The sequence below is a fragment of the Chlamydotis macqueenii genome, chromosome 10, assembly GCF_036417535.1.
Source record: "Chlamydotis macqueenii isolate bChlMac1 chromosome 10, bChlMac1.mat, whole genome shotgun sequence".
Lineage (NCBI taxonomy): Eukaryota > Metazoa > Chordata > Aves > Otidiformes > Otididae > Chlamydotis > Chlamydotis macqueenii.
Window position 1 is genome coordinate 2,733,173 of NC_141565.1, and position 19,550 is coordinate 2,752,722.

At 46.5% G+C, this 19,550-nt stretch overlaps 1 protein-coding gene across 4 annotated transcripts in view; it reads left to right on the forward strand.

The window, feature by feature from the left end:
• Positions 1–13,170, forward strand: part of VGLL4 (vestigial like family member 4) — an 86,644-nt gene extending 73,474 nt beyond the window's left edge. For all 4 annotated transcript variants that reach the window (XM_086755620.1, XM_086755621.1, XM_086755623.1 and 1 more), the window contains 3 exons: positions 4,928–5,150; positions 8,365–8,485; positions 10,360–13,170. In XM_086755620.1, the coding sequence (XP_086611746.1) occupies positions 4,928–5,150; positions 8,365–8,485; positions 10,360–10,628 (613 nt within the window). In that variant the 3' untranslated portion in view covers positions 10,629–13,170. The remainder of the gene's footprint in view (positions 1–4,927; positions 5,151–8,364; positions 8,486–10,359) is intronic.
• Positions 13,171–19,550: the final 6,380 nt, after the last annotated feature.

The following is a 19,550-nucleotide window of genomic DNA, read 5'->3' on the forward strand; positions in this document are numbered from 1 at the left end:
GCGCAAGCAAAACTGTCCCCTTTGCTGGGCCTCTTTTTTTTTTTTTTTTTTTCCCCTTTTCCTGAAGCAGCTGGCAGAGCTAGCCTGTTCTGTAAGATGAGTGCGAGTTACCGCCACGCCGTGCCAGTGAACAGAACAGCCGCACTGCAAGGTTGTACAACAACCACCAAAAACTAACAACACTGCATTGCAGCTGCCTTTCAGCTGGTTCTTAGGAGGCCTGAAACCTTGCTTTCCATTACCAGGCGTTGCTGAGAAGCAGGCTGAAGCGGGCTGTGGGCGAGGAGTCAGGATGTGCGTGGTTTGGTGTGACACCCCTCCGAGCACACGATGTGGGTGAGGGCTGGGGCCTGGCTGGCGTGCCCGGGGAGGACACGGAAAACAAGGTCTGCTTGTCAGCTGCTGGGGATAGGCATCTGTGGCTGGAATCGTGTAATTCTGCTAAAATAAACCTGCAGCTAGCTTGAGTACCTCCGCTAGAAGGGAGGTAAGGGTGGTGGCTATGGCTGATGTAACAGCGTTGCCCTGCCTGGTGTTAATTAATTAATAACCGACATTAATTGCTGGCAGTTTGTAAGGCAGTGGAGATGCACTGGCATGCTGGCCGCTGAGGACGGGGTGCAGTTACACAGGGAGTCAGAGTGCAGCCGGGGGATGGTAAAGCTGTTTGGACAGCTGGATCTATTTGTAGTACAGATTTTTAAATTATTATTCAAACACGGGCATAAGCCCTTCTTGGTAACTTTCTGCCCTTGTGCGTGAACTAAGAGGTGCGTCTCTGTACGTGTTCAGTGTGGGGGGATTTTTAAGCTAATTCACTTCAGTGAAATAGTTATCTTCAAACACATGCAATTTTGATTCCCCTTCAGACAAAGCCTCTGATATCAAAACAAGAATGGCTTCTCTCAATAATAATTGCAACAAACTTTCCGTTTCTAATAGAAAATTATTTTTAAAGTTAAATTTTAAACTAGAATTATTTCAAAATATGAACTTGATGAATACCCTATAAATAATTTTGCGCACAATGGTTTTACAAGAGGAGTCAGATGTCTGTAGGATTTGCTATTTATATTTAAATAGGAGGGACTCAGAAGTGCTGGTGTATTTTCACAGGGGCAGAGCTATCGTGTTACTGTTCTACACGGTGCTGTAAAACTTCCAGAAAAAATAATACCTGATGTGGAAGTAGGAGCTTTCGGGCATTTTTGGTGTTTTGCTTAGACTGTATAGTTGAAGGGAGATGAATTCGGGGAGGATTTTTGAGGAGTGGAGTATAAACTGTTCCCTGCCCGGAAGAGGAGTTGCTCTAATTTAGGAAGAGGGAATTACAGAAAGGGCTAGGGCGTGGTCTGCCGAGATTACTGAGATAACTCCGTAATTTTAGGGATCTTTAGGGAAGGTCTGCCCACTGTGCTCTGCTTCCTGGCGTCAGACTCATCCCTTTCCCCAGTTTCTTGCTCTCTTCTTCCAAAAAAATCTTTGCAAAAACGTTTTGAGGGAGTTTTTGTGGGGTTTTTTTTTTTTTTTTGCTACAAAACTACCAGTTCACCAGGATATAGGGCTCTTACTTTTTGTTTATAATGAGAGTGAGTTAAATATGAAATAGGTGCTTTTGTGTAAAATGGAAAACTTCTTTTCCTTGGGAATTTCAGTAGGTTTGTTCGTCGCTGGTCACTTGAGAGCCCCACCCCCCAGTAAATGCAGCACTAAGTTGTTGAAATGTCAGTTCTAAGAAAAAAGCTCAAACAACTCGTGTAGCTCTATTTTTTGTTTAATTTCACAAGCATTTTTGGTGGAGGAAACAAAGTTTTTCCTTTGGAACTCAGCTTGTGCTTATTAAAACGAAATATAATCATTCTGAACAGGGTTTTGTTTTTTTTTTTTTCCCTTTGAAGCAGTGAAAAGCAGGAATCTGCCGGAGCTGTGTGTGCTTTTGCAGCCTCCAAATGGTTACTTACATTGTAGTAGACCAGATAATATTTATTGAGAAGTAAGATTTTGGCTTGCAGCCGCGGAAGGTCCTGCACTGCAGCAAGCGCGAGCCATCGCACGCAGCAGCGCCTGTACCGCATGAACAGTGATCTCGGCAGTGTCGTTGCACATGTTACTGCCCGGGGTGTCTGACGGCTGGTGCCCAGGGGCGCAAACAGTCCGCTGAGGCACACTGAAGTCCCGTCCTTGCTCCCGAAGGGCTGGGGAAGGATGAGTTTGTTGTTCTCAGTGGCTGTTTCAGAACTGTAATTCAAGATGCAGCTACTGTACTGTAAATACAGTCCGGCGAGCGCCGGGAAGCCACGCGTGTGCATCGGTTATTAGCTCAGAGCAATGCAATCCCAACGACTGTCTGCTGAATGCCGATGCTGCAGAGCCGTTGTGAACTGAAACGGTACCAGGGCTGGCAAACATTGAAAGGCAGCACTGTGAGAGTGTGCTTCCGGGTGGGCTGCGCGCTGCGTTACTGGGACTACATCTGGCCTACAAAGGGCTCAGGAAACACATGATTTTCAGAGAACATCTTGAGCACCAGCTGTGAGTCCTTAAAGGTTAGATTTTATGGTTGATTCTGCTAATCTGCAGCTACTAATTTGTAATGGGTTAAAAGGCGTAGGCGATGGGTGGGGAGGTCCGAACGGCTACAAATCGCATTGTTACTCTGTTGGCCGTTCCCACCTCAGCCTGTCAGGGGAATTTGGCACAGAGGATAAACCGTGTCCTGAGGTTCTGCAGGCTCTGGTTGCCTGGTACCGTATTAACCCTAACCTGTCCCGTGATCAATGAGCTGAGTGTTGGTTCAGGCAGCAGTGGCAGATGTCCGTACAACGCAGTGACTCTCCAGCAGGCTGAAGAATGGCACTGAAACTTTGGGAGGGGTTCTGCAAAGGTCCTGTTCCTGAATCTAGCAAAGATTTGGACCCTCACCTCAAGAAAGCTTTTCCAGCTCTTACATGAGAGGGGCCACAGAGGTGACAAAGGCATGAGAACAGTTTTTATTGGAAGAAAGTAGTGCCCTGGAGAAAAAAGATGGTTGGACAGAGTGATGAACTGAGGAGTGACGCGAGGATGATAAGCAGGGAGCAATGGCTTTCCATCTCTCCTAATACGAGAACTAGGGCAATAGCAGAGCAAGCCATTAGATTTTAGGTTAAAAAGAAACAAAAAGAGCCTGTAAGGAAATGGTACTTAACAAAGCCTGTAGTTTAAACTGTGGAATCCATTGCCACAGGATGCTGTCCAGCCTAAGGGTTCACATGGGCTCAGAAGGCACTTCCACAAACGCCAGGCAACACAGCGACCGCCCTTGGCTCCCCGGGCAGGGTTCGGCAGGGCAGCCCCGCACTGCACCGCGTACTGGGCCTTTAGGCTCTCCCCAAGGCTACCGGCGTGGCTGCATGGCCACGCACCGGGTTAGGGGCGCTGGGTGAACCCGCCGTGCTGAAACGATGTACGTGTGTGTGTGAGGGCAGTGGTGCGGTGTTGGGGGATCAGTGGGGACACCAGTGCTGTTGGGATTTTAGATGACACGGAGAAATCAACTTCAAGACACAGTAACATTATTGGGTGGTTTTAACTGACATAAAGCAACAAGTAACTATTAGATAAATGTAAGTAATTATTTCATTTATATAACCCTACAACGTTTTTCTGTAGCGTTTTTGTTAATAAGCTTCGAGGTTCCTTATTTTCCTCTGTTGGCAGGGCTTTTTTTCCCCCCTCAGCTGTTAGCATTCCTTTTTGAGACTTTCTCAGACATTGAAATAGACAGTAGGATCTTGGAGTTATAACTTATTTCAATATTGAATACTATCTGTTCATCTTACTTTTTGGTATTACAGAAAACATTTTTCTGTTCCTTTTCTGTCTCTGCCCAACATTCATCAGAGCATTTTTAAAGATTGCTCCTGTGTATTGATTTGCTATGGTGGACTGAAAAAGTGGGGGGAAACCCCTTCCTGAATGGATTTTACCCACGTGTACACAGGACATACAGGACACTTCACTGTTACTTCAAGAATCTTCTGCAGACAGAATGTATTTTCCATAGAGCCAGCTTTTTCCTCACCTCTTTCCCGTGAAGGATGGTGTTCCGCGCTGAGGCACGAGGTACTGCAGCGTGCCAGCTCTTGCCACGCTGGTACGTTCCCGGCTGCCCATCGTACCCTGCTGACCCGGCTGAGCCGTGACGGGCGGCTGCCTCCACCAGCAGCGGTGAAGGACCCATCCCTTGGTTCACTGCTTTGCATTTAATGACCGTTACATTGCTGTATGCAAACTGCAATAGCTCCTACTTCAGTACCCAATCAGCAGCATTTTAACTGCGGTGAAGGATGGGCTGTGTGAGTACACCCACTGAGATTTACTGTTCTTACTAGTTTGAAGTTACTCTTTTAAAGAGCAGTTGTAGTTAAATGATTCTGAGGTAAGTGCGGTGTAGTTTGCTTTTCCCTCATTTTCTGCTCTGAAAAGTGTGCTTCCTGTCTCAACTCACTGCATTTTGCTGGTACCAACCCATGTCTTTTGAGTAAAAGAAACTTTTCTCGGGCTTCAGCCCATTAGAGAATATTGCAGTGTTAGGACACAAAGTGGGATTACTGGTGTGTTAAATGAGGAGGTGTCTGAGTTTAACAAAACGTGATTGGTTTTTACTTTAACTTGGTGCATTTAGATAAGGACCTGAAGAAATTCTAGGCTGGAAAAAAAAAAAAGTTGGTTGCCAGAGCTTGTAAATGTAAATCATTGGCTTATCTTTGCAGGGAGGTGGCTGGGTAGAGCAGGGATACTGCACTGCAGGATTTGTACCCCTCCTCACAACCAAAGAAAATGTGTTGCCTCACCTTTCTTCAAGGGGTTTAGTGTTGCATGTCTCGCTGGAGCTTGTAACAATACTAAGTCCTTTGCCTTTTTTTTCCTCTCTTTCCTGTATTAGAAACAAGACTGCCAATGGAGATTATCGGAAGGAGCACAGAGAGAGGAGTCGCAGCCCGATAGAGAGGGCTGCCGCCCCGACGATGAGCCTTCATGCCAACCACATGTATGCCTCAATCCCCAGCTTGACCATGGATCAACCTCTCGCACTGACCAAAAACAGCATGGATGCAACCCGAACAGTCGGCATCACACCTACGCTGACTTCTGTGGAGCGGCAGCAGGTACCGGCTTCTGGGTTGACAAGAAGCTCTGGGTGGTTGCAGGAGTCCTTGCTGTAGCCACAGTAAGGACTTCACAGCTGTGAGCAGAACGCACTGTGAGTTAGGATGGGTCGGCCATGCTGTTCTGCAGGCAAAATGCATTTTAAAAATGCCCAATGAATGTCACACCTCGTTGTGTTAAATGGGATCAGTTCCCATGTTTAAATGGACCTGTCACAGATTCCTTAGCCTTCCTGCTTCTTCTGAGGCTTTGCTAAGCTTGTGAGCGCCCGTGTTTTCATTGGGAGTGCAAAGTCTGGGTTGCTGTGTGTTAGAGCGAGGCCCCAGTACCTGCTGGGCAGTAACTGGTGCAGCTCACAGGCAAAGAGGGAGTTCAGCTGTACTCCTCGTGGCAATCAGTGTGTGCTTCCCTCCCCTCTTCCCCCGGCTCTCCCCTGCCAGGGCTGCGGAGGAAGTGGTGCAAGACAGAAAGGGCACAAAGGAGAATTTTGCACTGAATTTTCCAGGTGAAAGAAGCTGGAATGACCTTAGCTGTTTTAGCCAGCCAGAAGCATTCGTTGTGTTGTGTAGAGCGATGTTCTATCCCTGTTTCACAATGACACTTCCTAAAGCAAAGTAGTGACTTTTGATTATTTTATAGTTTATTTCCATACGCTGGAGTAGGATTTGGTTGGGGATTTTTGGTTTATTTTTGACTTGCTGTTTGGTTTTTGGCTTGCTGTCCTGTATATTGTATTTGTTTTCCTTCAGAGCTGCTAAAGATGAGCCATCTCTGTGCAGTTTATACAACAGCGGTTTTCTTATATGTCAGACTGGCTTTTATCCTCTCTCCGGTGGAGAGACAAGATGATTGCATTGTGACGAGCTGTAGTGTTGAGAAATTAAACTGCCAGACCCAAGGAAGACCCAAGCCCGCCCTTCCGTCCATCCTTCCTTCCTTCCTCCCCCATGTGATGCCCTGCGAAGGGCAGACATTTTAAGCGGATGATCTTTCAGAGGCTGGGATTTTTCATAGGCGATTTCTGAAAGCTGCTTTTCACCGGAGCCATGTACATTTGCCGCATGGATCTTCGTGGTGGTTGGCTGTGTACACCAGCCTTCTGCGTTTTGCCATGCCAAAGCGCCTGGCTTTGCACTGGTGTTGCAGATACCTTGCATCACTTGGCAGGCAGATTGCAGAGTTATTGTTCTGTGCAGAACGGCTCCTCTTTGCTCTCGGCGTTCGGTGATGACAGAGGAGGAAGGGACAGGCTTCCAGTGACGACACTGGTGCCCTTTGATAGCATTACCGCTGCGTCTCAGCCTGGCAGCGAACGCCGCTGACACTCGGCTATTTCGGTGTGTTTGACTTGGGCCCGTTCCTGTTACCCATTACCAGATTCCTCTCTCTTTTGTTATCTTGGACATCTGGAGCTAGATTACAATCTATTTTCTTGGGAAAATAGGATGTTGAGGTAAGACCTTGCTAAGAGCACAGAGCAGAAATCGTACAAAGAAAAAAGTATTGCAAATAAGAAACCCCAGTTTGATGATTTGTTGTTTTGATTTGGTTTGTTTGTTTGTTTGTTTGTTTGTTTAATTTTAACACGTTGAATGGGATTTCATCTTACTCTGTTTCTAATAAAGAAGTGGGGAAAATAGCTTCTTATTTTAGGCAGCACAGGGTTATTCAGCCGTAGTCACTGTTACTGAGCTCTCAGCTGATCTCAGTATTTTCATATAAATACGTACAGCCTGCTCAGCAGAGCTGCACACACAGGGCGTTCTGAGAGCTGCCTTATCCCGCCTCTCGCGTCCCTTGTGGGCTTGGTACGTGCGTTCTTGAGACAAGCTCTTTTCTTACCTGCCTCCCTCTCCACTTCCCACCTCTTGCATGTCTGAAATGCTCTCCTGATGAGATGGGCATATATACACGTCTCAAAAACTGCTTCATAGATGCACAAAGTCTCGACCCCTGTAAAGAAAACAAACACTTCCACCTGTGAACTACTTGTAGAAAAATCAAGTAGTTCACTTTTTTTTTCTTGACTGCAAAGTAAAAAAAGGAAGAAAGATGTAAATAGCATCATTCCCATCGCATCTAGACAGATAAGTGTGAAACCTCTTCTTGAAAGCTCATCTCTTTCACTTCCGTCTTGCTGTTCCCCTGTCTAGACTGAAGTACCACAGAACAACGAAAACTCTTTCCTTTGCCGTTGACTTTGTGCGGTGGTAGGTAAAGCAGCTGGGTTTGTGGGTTTGCAGCACAGGTTGGTAAATGGACAAGGAACTACAACTGTTAATGACCTCAACTGTGTGAGTCTTTTGGGCACTTAACATGAACTTGCATTGAGTGGACTCCTTGCGTCATAAAATATACCGGAGACGCAAAGCAAAAATATTCCAGTACCCAACATGAATTGCCCTTCAGCCACCTGGAGAAACTGGGACGTTGCTTTTGCTCAGGCCCTGTTTCAGTGTTATGCTGACATGCTAAACCGCTGTAAGAAGAATATTTTATGTTTACGCTTTGCGCAAAGTATATGTTGTGGAATAGACATTTTGGGGAATTTGCATGCGTTGAGAATGAAAAAGGATGATGTTTAATAAGTAGTGCTAGAAAGCTAGATTAATTACAACAGGAAGTAATTGCGGTCAAGGCTCTTCAGATTTTACGTCTTACAGGCTCACAGTTTTGTGGCTGACGTATGGAATACGGAATTAGGCTAGGAAAACTTAACTTCTGAATGAAAAATGATGCCATTAAAACTTGATTAAGGCGACAAATAGCTGTAAAGTTTGTAGAGCCCTTCTGAGTCCTGGAATCACAAGGATGTGTGGACGCAGAATGAAACAAGTGTTGAACGAGTTAACGTTCAGTGCTGCACATGTAATGGCTCTGCAGTTGAAACTGTTGCTGTAAAATCACTTTAAAGCTTTTAATGATTTGCTGTTATATTGCCCTTTTCCTATATGGCTGCTTGCCACTTAAATAACTAAGAACCATGATGGAAATGCAGTGTGGTTTGGGTTTTTTTTGAATCAGACAAAGAAACAATAGCTGAATATTTTGGGGTTTAACATGCGTTACTGAATCGGACAGCTTCTGGGCTGTTTCGCTGCTGGGATCAGTTCAGGGTTTGTACATCTCGAGTGATTATGCAATGAATGCTGCTCATACGGCTTTGGCCGGTTGCCTCGGTGAGTTACAGCGCTCTCTTTTCTTCCCTGGTAGAACCGTCCATCCGTAATCACCTGTGCTTCTGCGAACAACCGGAACTGTAACCTCTCCCACTGCCCCATTGCTCACAGCGGCTGCGGGTCAGCAGTATCTGCCTACAGAAGACCCTCAAGCAGTAAGTTACTTCTCTTAACTGCCTGATTAGAACGAGGGGAGAACAAAATCCTCTTCCTCACCTTAACTGTGTAGGCACAGATGTATTAACAGGAGTAACAGGCGAAATGGGCGCCTCGCTGCATCCTGTCTGCCCAGAGGCATGCTAGCATGATCCTCTCTGCAGCCTTTCCAGCATCAGTCCTGGAGAAAGCACCATTTCAAAATTAGGGGGAGAGGTGTTATTTTCTCTTGTTTTGAAAAACTGCTTTACAAAAACAAACACCCCAGACAGCCAAATAAGCCATGATGTTTATTTTAGTCCAGCTGACAAACAGCAGAGAGGGCCAGCAGATCCCGCCACGCTCTTATTTTAGGAGCTGTAGTTTCCCATCTTTTAGTAGTCAGTAGACCTTTATGATCCAGCTGCAGGCACACAGAAATCTTCTCCTGCAGATACGAATACTCTTCCAAAGCACGCACCCTACGTCTTTCTCTGCATGGATAACGCAGAGAGCTTTGGAGGGCAGTTGCTATAGCAACCCAAGCAGGGAGCTTTAGCTTTCCACCTTCTGTGCAATTCGTACTTTTCAGGAAAGCTTTTCCCGCAGTACCTGCTGGGGAGTGTTTCTCTTTGCTCTCTTTCACTGTGCAGCCAGGGGCCAACACAGCCCTTTCATGTCAAGTCATACACCTGCTGATGCACGGCTTTAACACACGGCGTTTCCGAAAGGTCAGGGCAGCGAGGCTTCATCCACCAGAATGTGTCAGTGTAACGGCACCGGGCTGACGTAGGTAGGAACCTGAACGGCCATAGCAGGGTGTTTTTATAATTATTACTATGAGTGTTTTTTAAAAACAGCAGTGTATTGTTGAAAGCTGGAATTAGAAGCTGAAGCGAGACCCTGGAGGACATTACACTCTTAGAGAAATCAGTATTTAGGGATCTGCGATGTTAGCCGTTCTGTAGAAACCGCTGTTCCTTGTCGAAGGAGAGCCCTTCGCTGAGACCCCAGCTGTATCGACGCGGGCTCTGGAATAGCAGTAAGCGTCTTCAGAAGATACTTGCCTCTTCTCACTGGAAGAGGTCTTTGTGTATGACGCTCAGCTTTATTTTAGGACCAACCAAGCCTTTCTGTAGCATGAAGGACAGTGGCATGGCTCCCGACAGTTTCACGTGTTTTTGAAAGATAAATCTCCAGACACGCAGATGTTGTTTCTAAATTGCGAAACTGCAACTCTCTCTAGTCTGAGGAATTTTTACTATTGTCCTTCAAAACCTGATTTTTAAGGTTCTTGGCTCCTCTTGTAATAGCATTTTACCATTTCAGTGCTTGTAGTACCTCATGCAGAGGTCACGATTCCTTTAGTTTTCGGGCTGGCTCCTAGCACAGGTGTGTCAGGTAAGGTGAAACCCTGAAATCTGCTTTTGGCACGCTGTAATTTGGAATGGGGCTCCTCACATCGGACTGGGATCAGCAGGCTCGGGGGCTGATTTTAAAGAACTGCTTCCATCTTTAATTCTGTCTAAGCCTAAATACAAGTTCTGTGTGATTGTTTGGGAGGGGGTTTCCACAGAATCAGAGCTGTGGCTGCTACTCGCCTGAGGGGGAGCCGTAATTATACACTGAAATGCTTACCTGGTGCGGGTCAGAAATGCAGAAATGTTTAACTCCGTTTATTACTTCTTTTCTTTTCTTTTTTTTCTTTTCATTTTAACTCCTTCCATCTTCTTCCCCACCCCATTCATTACCAGTTCTATAGTGATGTAAAGAAGTCTTACTTTTTGCTGAGATGACAGGAAAATTGGAGACAACGCGGGTTCTGAATCCCATACTTGGTTCCAGGATTCTGCCCTGAAATAATAACGCTTTTCTGCCTCCTTTCCCCCACCAGCCACCACTGCCTGTGACCCGGTGGTGGAAGAGCACTTCCGCCGAAGCCTTGGCAAGAACTACAAGGAGCCTGAGCCCGTGGCAAACTCCGTGTCCATCACAGGGTCGGTGGATGACCACTTTGCCAAAGCACTTGGGGATACATGGCTTCAGATCAAAGCTGCGAAGGACGGAGTCTCCAGCAGCCCCGAGTCTGCTTCACGGCGGGGCCAGTCTTCCCCTTCCTCTCACATGGTCAATCACAATCACTCGCCCTCGGTGGTCTCATGAGGAGAGGACCGTGCCGTTTGTGAATTTGCATGGTTTGACTGAGCTTTGAACAGTGCTTACAATAGTGTTGGGGGAGGGGAGGTTAGTTTTCAACACATATTTTTGTGTACTCACTTGTTATTTGTAAAAGGGTGCCCTTAAAGACGATAGCAGGAACTATTTCATAAAGATTCATACGATGTAGCATCCTTTTTTTCCTGCCTCAATTACCAAAGAAACCTCTGATGCAAATCTGCTGCCCCTTAAAAAAAAAAAAAAATGCACGCTAACCCACAAAAGCCATGACACGTAGTTGGTTGACCCAAATGCTTTTTGCTTTTATTAGCTTCTTGAGACTAGAATTTGTCTGGTTTGCTTACATTGCCTTTTTTTTTTTTTTTTTTTTCCCTCTGTGAAGTAATGTTGTATGTATATACTTGAAAAGAACTGTCATGTATGATTTGCACTATTGGAGGAGGACTGAAGTTGCATAGCAACTTTCTGGAAGATGCTAATATTTTGAGGGCAAACTGCTGAAAAAAGGGTTTAAGGATGACATTTCTATCAGTTTGATTTTTCTTAAAGCAAAACAGCTTTGGAAGGGGAAGTCTCATACAGGTTATAGGTCTTTCTCTCTTTAGATTTCAGGTGCTTAGTGCTTGCAACTGGACTGCATAATTTACAGAACACGGGCATTTTTCCTAAACACTGCAGTTTGTTAGAGTAGAGCTGAGGTTGGAGGGTTCAATAGTGCTTAACGATGCATGTTTTATGAAAAATAGCTGGTATCTATTAATGTATAGACAGTAAGAATCATAATACTTATTAGCTTTTCTTCAGAATTAGTTTATTTTTGTCAGTAACAATCCTAGATATACTTACTGCTGGTACAGTTGTACTCTATGATATTTGTATTTGATATTCACTTTAGTAGCAGCCAGCAAACGAGGACAGCCTCAGGACAGGCCGCAAGCGACGCAGTTTAGAGATTCACGCTGCGTGGTACAGGATGCTATGGCTTTGCGCGTGACGAGTAATCATCTGCTTAACAGAGCGTGCTTCCTAACGAAGTCTGCGTAATCCACCCCTGACCAGCTGCAGAGACTGCTCCCCTTACGTATCTTGGCTGGACAACAGGTTGTTACAGTTTGTGACATACGCCCTTTAGTTTTTGTAAGCCCCCTCGTAAACCTGTGCCGCGCTGCAGCGTACATTCCTCCGTTAGAAGCCTTTATACAGGTATTACTGCATTTATTATCATTTGCTGTATCGGTAGCTACTAACTAGCCATTAGGCAGTAGAGGCAGGCATAGAACCACAGCTGTGCTAGTGCTAAGAGCTTCTCTTCTTCTTGTTAAGTGTAACTCTCCCCCGTACATTCCATCTTCCCAGTACAGTTGCAACTAGGGCTTGTTTTTTATACTGGGTTACCTGAAGTGACTGGTTCAGTGTAGAAAGGTAGAACTAGTTGGAAGATGACCTACACGTGATGTATTATGGACTGTGTTACAGTATTGGGTCCATTGTGGCTTTTATTTTATGGGTTTTTTTAAAGTTAAGCTATTTAATTTGGAAAAGGTGCAGGGTAGAAAGAGATCGGGAGATTGGCTCTTACTCTGGTTGAGAAGGTGGCTGCTCAATTTTCTTTAAAAAAAAAAATTAAAAAAAAAAAACCACACCTAAGCCCCATTTTACACATTTCACTACCATCTTACTGGGTAGTCAACGCTTCCTTGCTTTGGCATTCAGTACCCTACTCTCTGTAGGAGGATTGTCAAAAGAACACTTTTTTATATAGGTAACTTTAAGACCATCGTTACGCTGTGCGTAAAGAATGTACAGAGAAATTTGTAGGTATTTTTTGAGGAACAATTAATTTGTTAATGATATGTAGCTATTTAATTTTTCCCTTTCCTTTATTGTAATCATTCATTTTTTTGTTTGGAGAAAAAAGTTGATCTTTTTTTTGTTGTAGATTTGTCTGTAATACAGTAAAAGTGCAGGAACACAGTTATTCTATGAGAACACTGCATTAGCGTTAATAGCCACTCGTTCGTTATCGCTACAGGCTACTGAGCGTTGTAACAGTAAATACTAATGCTGTAGCTGGACTCTGTGGAAAATGTGACTCCTATATTTCTTTGTAAAAACAAATAAGATAATGTTTTTAAAGCTAATATTTTCAATAATAGCTGTTTTACAAGGTTACATTTACTTATCTGAGATAGGTAAATGGATTTGAGGGCAATAAAGATTTAATGTGCTACGTCCAGTGCACCCGCGATTCGACACAGTAATGTCACGGAAGCCAAAGGGTGGGGGGAGGCGGAAGGAAACTAAACTGCACCCACCGTCACCACCGCCGTGAGGTTTCTGCACAGAGCCGGGTTGGCTACAGTTCGGTTGGAAAGTCTCTCTGTGTTTGTAAATCTGTAATATACCATTCTCCCGTGGCCTTGTTTCGCCTGGAAAAAAAAAAGGGTTGGCAGGCCATCTTTTTTTTTTTTTTTTTTTTTTTGTACTTAAAAGTAGCCTTAAAGAACAATAAAGTGCTCTTAAATCACAGGTGTGTGCATGCTCTTCTGTGGTGGCTGGTAGCAGAGGAAGCTGGTTTCCGTACTTCATGAGCCGAACGCAGAAACAAACGACTGCTCGTGTCGTGTTTTCCTTCCGGGGAAACCCATCTCCTTCAGGAGCGGCACCCCACGGAAGGGGTGCCATGGCCTGGTCTGTTGGGTTTTTTTCCCCCTGCAGGTTCAGGCACTTGTCAAGAAATAGCCTGTACAACTGCCACAAAGAGCCTGCTGCTGCCACAGCAGCTGGGCAGAAAGAGCCCCGGCTTTAGGAGGACAGCTCTGGCTGCTGAGTGCTTGCTGGCAGCGGTCCCAGTTTGCCCAGTACTGCACTCCAGACAGGGCGGGGGCAGCTGGGCAGTGGCAGCTCCCGAACAGTTACTGTTTTGGAAAATATCAGCAGGTTGGGCATTTCTGTACTGTTTGTTTATGAAAAGACCAAAGCCTTCGCTTACCTTCACTTTGTCTTGTCCCTTCTCCAAGTTTTCTCTAGAGAACAGGCATCGTTCGGGCAGGAGGACAGCTGTATTTCAGCGGCAGCCGGCCACGCGCTTGTGTGTCGCGGGAGCGGCGTTTCAACAGCTCGCTCATCTGCCTGGAGATGGTTCATCCTTAACAACTGATCTCATTACCTGATCTTGAGAGAGCTGGGTGAACCAGGCAAGAGCTGCAGAGGAATTTCAGCACTGAATGCAGCAGAGGTGTCTCCAAAATTAAAAAGGAATCCCTAAAAAAAAAAAAAAAAAAAAAAGATGAGATCCCAGTTACAGTTGCATTAGAAGTGCTGAAATGGTTTGCAAGACACAGTGGGCGTGACACGCGTGTGCGGTGTTGAAGTGAATGGCTATTTTGGGGTGTGGGAGATTCCATGGGAACACATCAGGAATGATTAGTTTAACACATCTGACAACCATCCCTCTAAATACCCGTGGAAAGAAGCCTAAATACATGCTTTAAGAGCTTTTGGGAGGGAGGCCAACTACAACAAGCCTCACACGCCTCTCCGTCTGCTCGCTGAAGGGAGCTGGTTTCCTTTTAGGAAAAAGTCATCCCTACATCAACATTTTGGGGACTACATGAAACAGGACCAGCAGCATTGCTATCTTTCAGGTCAGTAACTTAACAGTGCGTGCTATTTTCTACATCGTAAAAGGAAAAATACAGTCATATTTTTTTTTCCTACGGCAGGATCTTTCTAATTAGCAGCAGGCAGTAATTTTACACAAAAGCCACGGCCTGGAGAAACTGGCCCATACACAACATTTCGGATTAAGTGGTGTCCTGTTTTTAATGGCTTCGCTTTTTCTGTGAGCTAAAGTAAAGGCAACTTCTAGCTATGCGTTGTTGGTAGTCTCCTCCCCCATCATTTTTGCTCATTTAATTCAAACTAGAACTTTCATTTTAGAAAGCAGACCTGCCATCAATCACAGCTATGCTAGGGGCTGAGTTCAGAGCTTGCTGCGTAGTTCCGGGAGTGCCCTCTCCTGAATTGCATTTCAAGCTGCTTTAGATGTAAAAATGAACTGCGTAGAGACTGGACTGGAGTGACAGCCCGTGCCAGTCTGACACAGCGGTGCACCCGCTGCGTGTAACTGGGGGTGCGCAGGCAGTGGGGCTGACGGCTGGCTAAACCGGTACGAACAGCGCCCCAGTCAATAACCACCGCCCTTACCCAGCAGGGCTGCAGGACCTAGCGCAACGCTTATTTCTGTTAAAACTACAAAAGATGAGGCAGCAAAGGGAACTTACAGCCAGTACCAAGCTCAGTGCTGATGGCGCCGGGGCTGTGCTGAGCGCAGGCACGTTGCAGTCAGATGGCTGCAGGGGCTCCTGCGGCTGAGGCAGAGAATGCGGCAGGGAGCTGCCACAGCGGCTCACGGAGCTGCTCCTCAACTGTTAGCTTTGAAAACTGGCACACGCACAAAACTCAGAGCTGTAACCAGTTCACCGGCACAGACTGGAGCTGTAACTGCACCAGTTCAGAAGCTGCCTCACCAGCAATTACATTAGTTCTAGTTAAGGTATAAAAAACTACAGCCTTTTTTTGCTTGCAGAGAAAAAAAATGCTTTAACTAGTTTAGTTTAAATAAAAAGTTCTCAGCCTAAAACCAAACGATTGCTCCCTTCACTGATCCACTCTAGTATTCTAAACTTTTTTCTTTTGGAGGGGGAAGTGGGAGTGAAAACAATGGCAAGAACTAACAATACTTGGAGATTACAGCAAGGGCCTTTCCTTTTCCTTCCAAGTGAGAAGTTCCTGGGCCCCTGCGAGGGCTCCAGCAAATCTCAGGAAACGCAGGTGCTCGCACAGCCCCCACGGGTAACGGCCTCGCCGCGGGATTACAGCAGCAGCACAGACCCTCCCGCTGCCACGCGCACACCGCTCCTGAGCTCAGCGTTACTTCTGCTCGTCAAACGCTTCCCGCGGCGTTGGTACCAACACCGCCCTGGCTGCCAGAGCGGCTTGTCCTGTTTTATGCATGGATGCAAACACATCTGTTTTGAAAACAAACCCAAAGTAACAGAACCAGAGAGTGAGAAAACTACATTGGCTCTTACCTCTCGGCACCCCGACACACACGCAGTCGCTGGCACTGCCTGGGACACGGGGCCGCTGCGGCTCCCAGTCTCCCATCGCGCTCAGGTGATTCCTCGGCAGAGCCCTGGGCCCGTGGAGCGGCCACCTGCGAGGAACAGGCACTTCCTAAGTACACAAAGAAACCCCCTGCTCCCTCCTGGGGTGCCGCAGGGCGTCAGCCAGCCTCACCAGCGATCCTTCCCCAGCGAGAACAATTGGGAGTAAGCAAGCTGCTTTCAAAAGTGATAAAAACTAGGATGTGATTCACACAGGCAAGGAAGACTCAGGTGAAAACCTCCTGCCACCAATCTGACTTCCCCTGCCAGTGCAAATGCTGGAAAGAAATTAATGGTAACAGATATCTAACTGAAGATGATGATAATTTCTTCTCATTATTCAGAGTCGCTATAAATAATAAAGAGAAGCCATCCTCCATTGGGAGGGTCTCTTTTGTCGAAATGGTAACCTTTCACCACTTGGTTGCACATCTCTCCTTCCCAGCGGCTCTCACACCTCCCCAAGGAATTTGAAAATCCAGAATAAAAAAAAAAAAGTCATTTCTTAACCTGCAGGGCCAACTCAGTAAAGTAACAACTGAAACCAGTAAAGCTGTTTCTTCAAAAGCAAGCGATATTCTCATCTTGTCCCCTGAAACGCGCGCATGCATACGTCACAATTTACCTTTTGCTTTGGGAAAGCCGTGATGATCTATCAGGAAAGCGGGATTAGCTACTCCAGAGGGAAGTAACACCTAGGAGCACACAAGGGATTGTCTTTGCTGTGGTAAGGACGTGGCTGCCTGAATACGGGCTGCGAACGGGGTGCAGCGTGGTCGGCCACAGAAATGTAAAATGCACCCCACCTGTCAAAGACCGCCAATACCTCACACGGTGAGCTGTCAGGTGGGGAAATAAAGAAAAAGTCAAGCCCTGCAAAGCCACCGCCACGCAGAGCACGGTGTGATGCTAGGGCTCTTGTTTTAAAGATTTTCATGGCAAGAAAAGATTTCCTCACACAAAAGTAATGCTCTGGTTGTTGCCAGGCTGACCAACGCAGCCCGTAGCGCGAGTCAAGCTGCGACCCTTCCGGACGACGCAAAATCAGCGTAACACGTCGAGCGGTGACTTCGCTGACATGTCTGTAGCTTTAGTGATTAATCCAACAAATAAACCATTTCTGCTTGGAAACACAGGGAGAAGGAGTGTGGGACTCTCCTCCTGCTCTGCGCTGTTGCAGCCGAACTCTGGACGCAGCTTTGCTCCTGCCGATTCTCACGGGAAAAGTGAAAACGCCTGGGCGAAGGCTGAGGGGTAACGCCAAGAGCAGACCCACCCATCACACACCAGGAAGGTGCTCTCCTATTGACAGGAGAAGTTTGTTCCTTTTAACAGCTGCCCCGTGACAGACCCCAGCCCCTCTCCGTTCTGTCCTGTGGCACACTCCCAGAGCAGACCGGGGGCGGCCCGCGGGGCTGGCTGACGCCGCAGGAACCCGGCACGACGCGCCCCACGTCTGGCCTGAACCTGGCGTAACCTGCCCCTGACTACAAACATAAAATGTGCGCAAGGCTGCGAAATCTGCAACACTTACAGACAGCTGTAAATGACAAAATAAGTGCTGCCCCATAGCTGTTAATAACATCGCAGTCTATACTGGGAATGGCGATTCCAGAGCTCAACAAAACCACGAGTGCATCCAACTGGACGGGCTGCCCAGAACGTACCATCCCATGCTGGTGTGCCAAGGAACGGGCACCGCCGCTGCCCAGTGTGTGCTTTGCTACGGGGGAACCAACTGCATTTGGACTTCGGAACTTCTTTACTCCACAGCCATTCAAAAAATTGGTTTTTCTGCAGTTACAATATTCAGGAAAGGAATTGCTTTTATAACCTGCAGAAATCTCAGCTGACCTCTCGGCTGCTTGTCCTGCGCAGGTACCAAGGCACGACGAAGAGCACACTGTCAAAGTGCTTCAGTGAGCAGGAAGCTTTCTCGCCATGCGGTGATGTTGGCGATAACAATTGTAAGGTGTTAGCACCCACAGCTCACCACAACTGCTCTGCATTCACACAACTCGCGGAAATCACTCTGTGAGAAAACACTGCACTTGAATTTTTCAGAAACAAAATCAAAATCAGGTTATTATAAACAATTACATTTGGAATTAATTCTGCTCTTGGGCCATTTAGCTTCCCGTTTTCAAGTCTTTCTATACAGCCACAAAACAGATGTGTTCATTTTTAAATTAAAGAAAAAAGAAAACAGATTCTTGGGAATTGAAGAAACACAAACCAAAAAAATATCCCCAGTGTTGTGAGGCCAGCAACAACATTTTAAGAGTTGAGAAAGCTATTATCAACCCAAGTAGTCAGACTGATGAAAAGCAAAGCTTCTCTCCTCAGGAAACCCCCACCGCTTAGCTCTGCAGCCCTGATGGGGGAACTGGCTACGCTAGAACCACAAACCAAACCACGGCGAGAACTTCCACACAGGATGGTGTTTCGGGAGCACAGGGAACTTCCCTTCGTTAAGGTACAGGATCACACCATGAAGCTCCCATATTGATTTATTTTTCACTTGTGGGTGGGAGGTCTGCCTGAGGATGTGTGTTGGTTACTTCCTCTGTAGGCACAAGCGAAGAAGGTACCTCCCCTTCCTGAGCGTGCTAGAAAAGCTGGGTGACAAAAGAGAAGCAGCACTTCATTTCTGCCACAGAATGAAAGGGAGAAGTAGAAAGCTGGCTGGCTAACCCCATCCTCTGGAACCCTATAGCTAGAGCAACCCAAGAGGAAGCCCCAAAACAGAAGAAAATTGATGCTAAGCCTCAGGAGAACTTCCCCGAGACAGACAGGCCCTGCCCAGAGAAAGGGACGTGCTGACACCTGTCAATAGCCAAGGAAACGAACCGAAGCTCGTAGGAGGCAGTAAGCTACGCAAAGCCAACGACATCACCTCAGATGGGAAGGCTCCCAAACTGGGGCAGCCGCGATCCACTGCTCCCGAAGCCTCAAACGGGACGCCAGTCTCTGCAGAGCTGTCTTTCCCGGCTCTCTTCCAGGTTCCTCCTCTTCTGGCCCTTCCCATCTCCCATCTAGAATGGAAACGGGAAGAAAAGAAAATATGAGCGTGGTAGGACAAAGGAATAACTGCAGCTTCATTACAACAGGGACTTGGGGCAGCGGGCAAGGATTTCAACATTTATTTGCTCTTCTGTCGTAACTACGTTTTGTACTTTTTTTGTGAAAAGTTGAACTGGGGATAACAGCCAATGACCACACTGTGAAAGTTCAGTAAAACACAAAAACGTCACTAGCACCACTACACAGTCCAACAAATTACAGGTCACAGCAACTTATTTCCACCTTGCACTTGGTTCATGAACAGTTCTCCGTATTCCAGTCAGGAAATGGACACAAAAGGGTTTTTTTTCTCCTCTGGAGTACATTTGTAATATATGGTCAGAACTAATCAAGAAATGTTTGTTGATTAAGAAAATTTTAAAAACCAAACAAGTCCAAGTCTTACCCCTGGATCTCCATTTTCAGATCCATTCTTGCTTCTTAATTCTTCTCTCCCACGACCAAAGCCCAAGCACACCTTCCTCTTGCCAGTGGCTCCAGACCTGTAACGCCAGGGGACAGAAACTTCAAACGGCAGTGCGGGCCTTGGAGAGCACAACCAGTGTTATCTCCAGCCGCTCTCAGAGCGGATTGCTGAGTTACACTGCACCGATTTCCAACGGGTAACAACCCCAGCTCAGCGTGGATCTGCATCCCCGGGAGCAGCAAACAA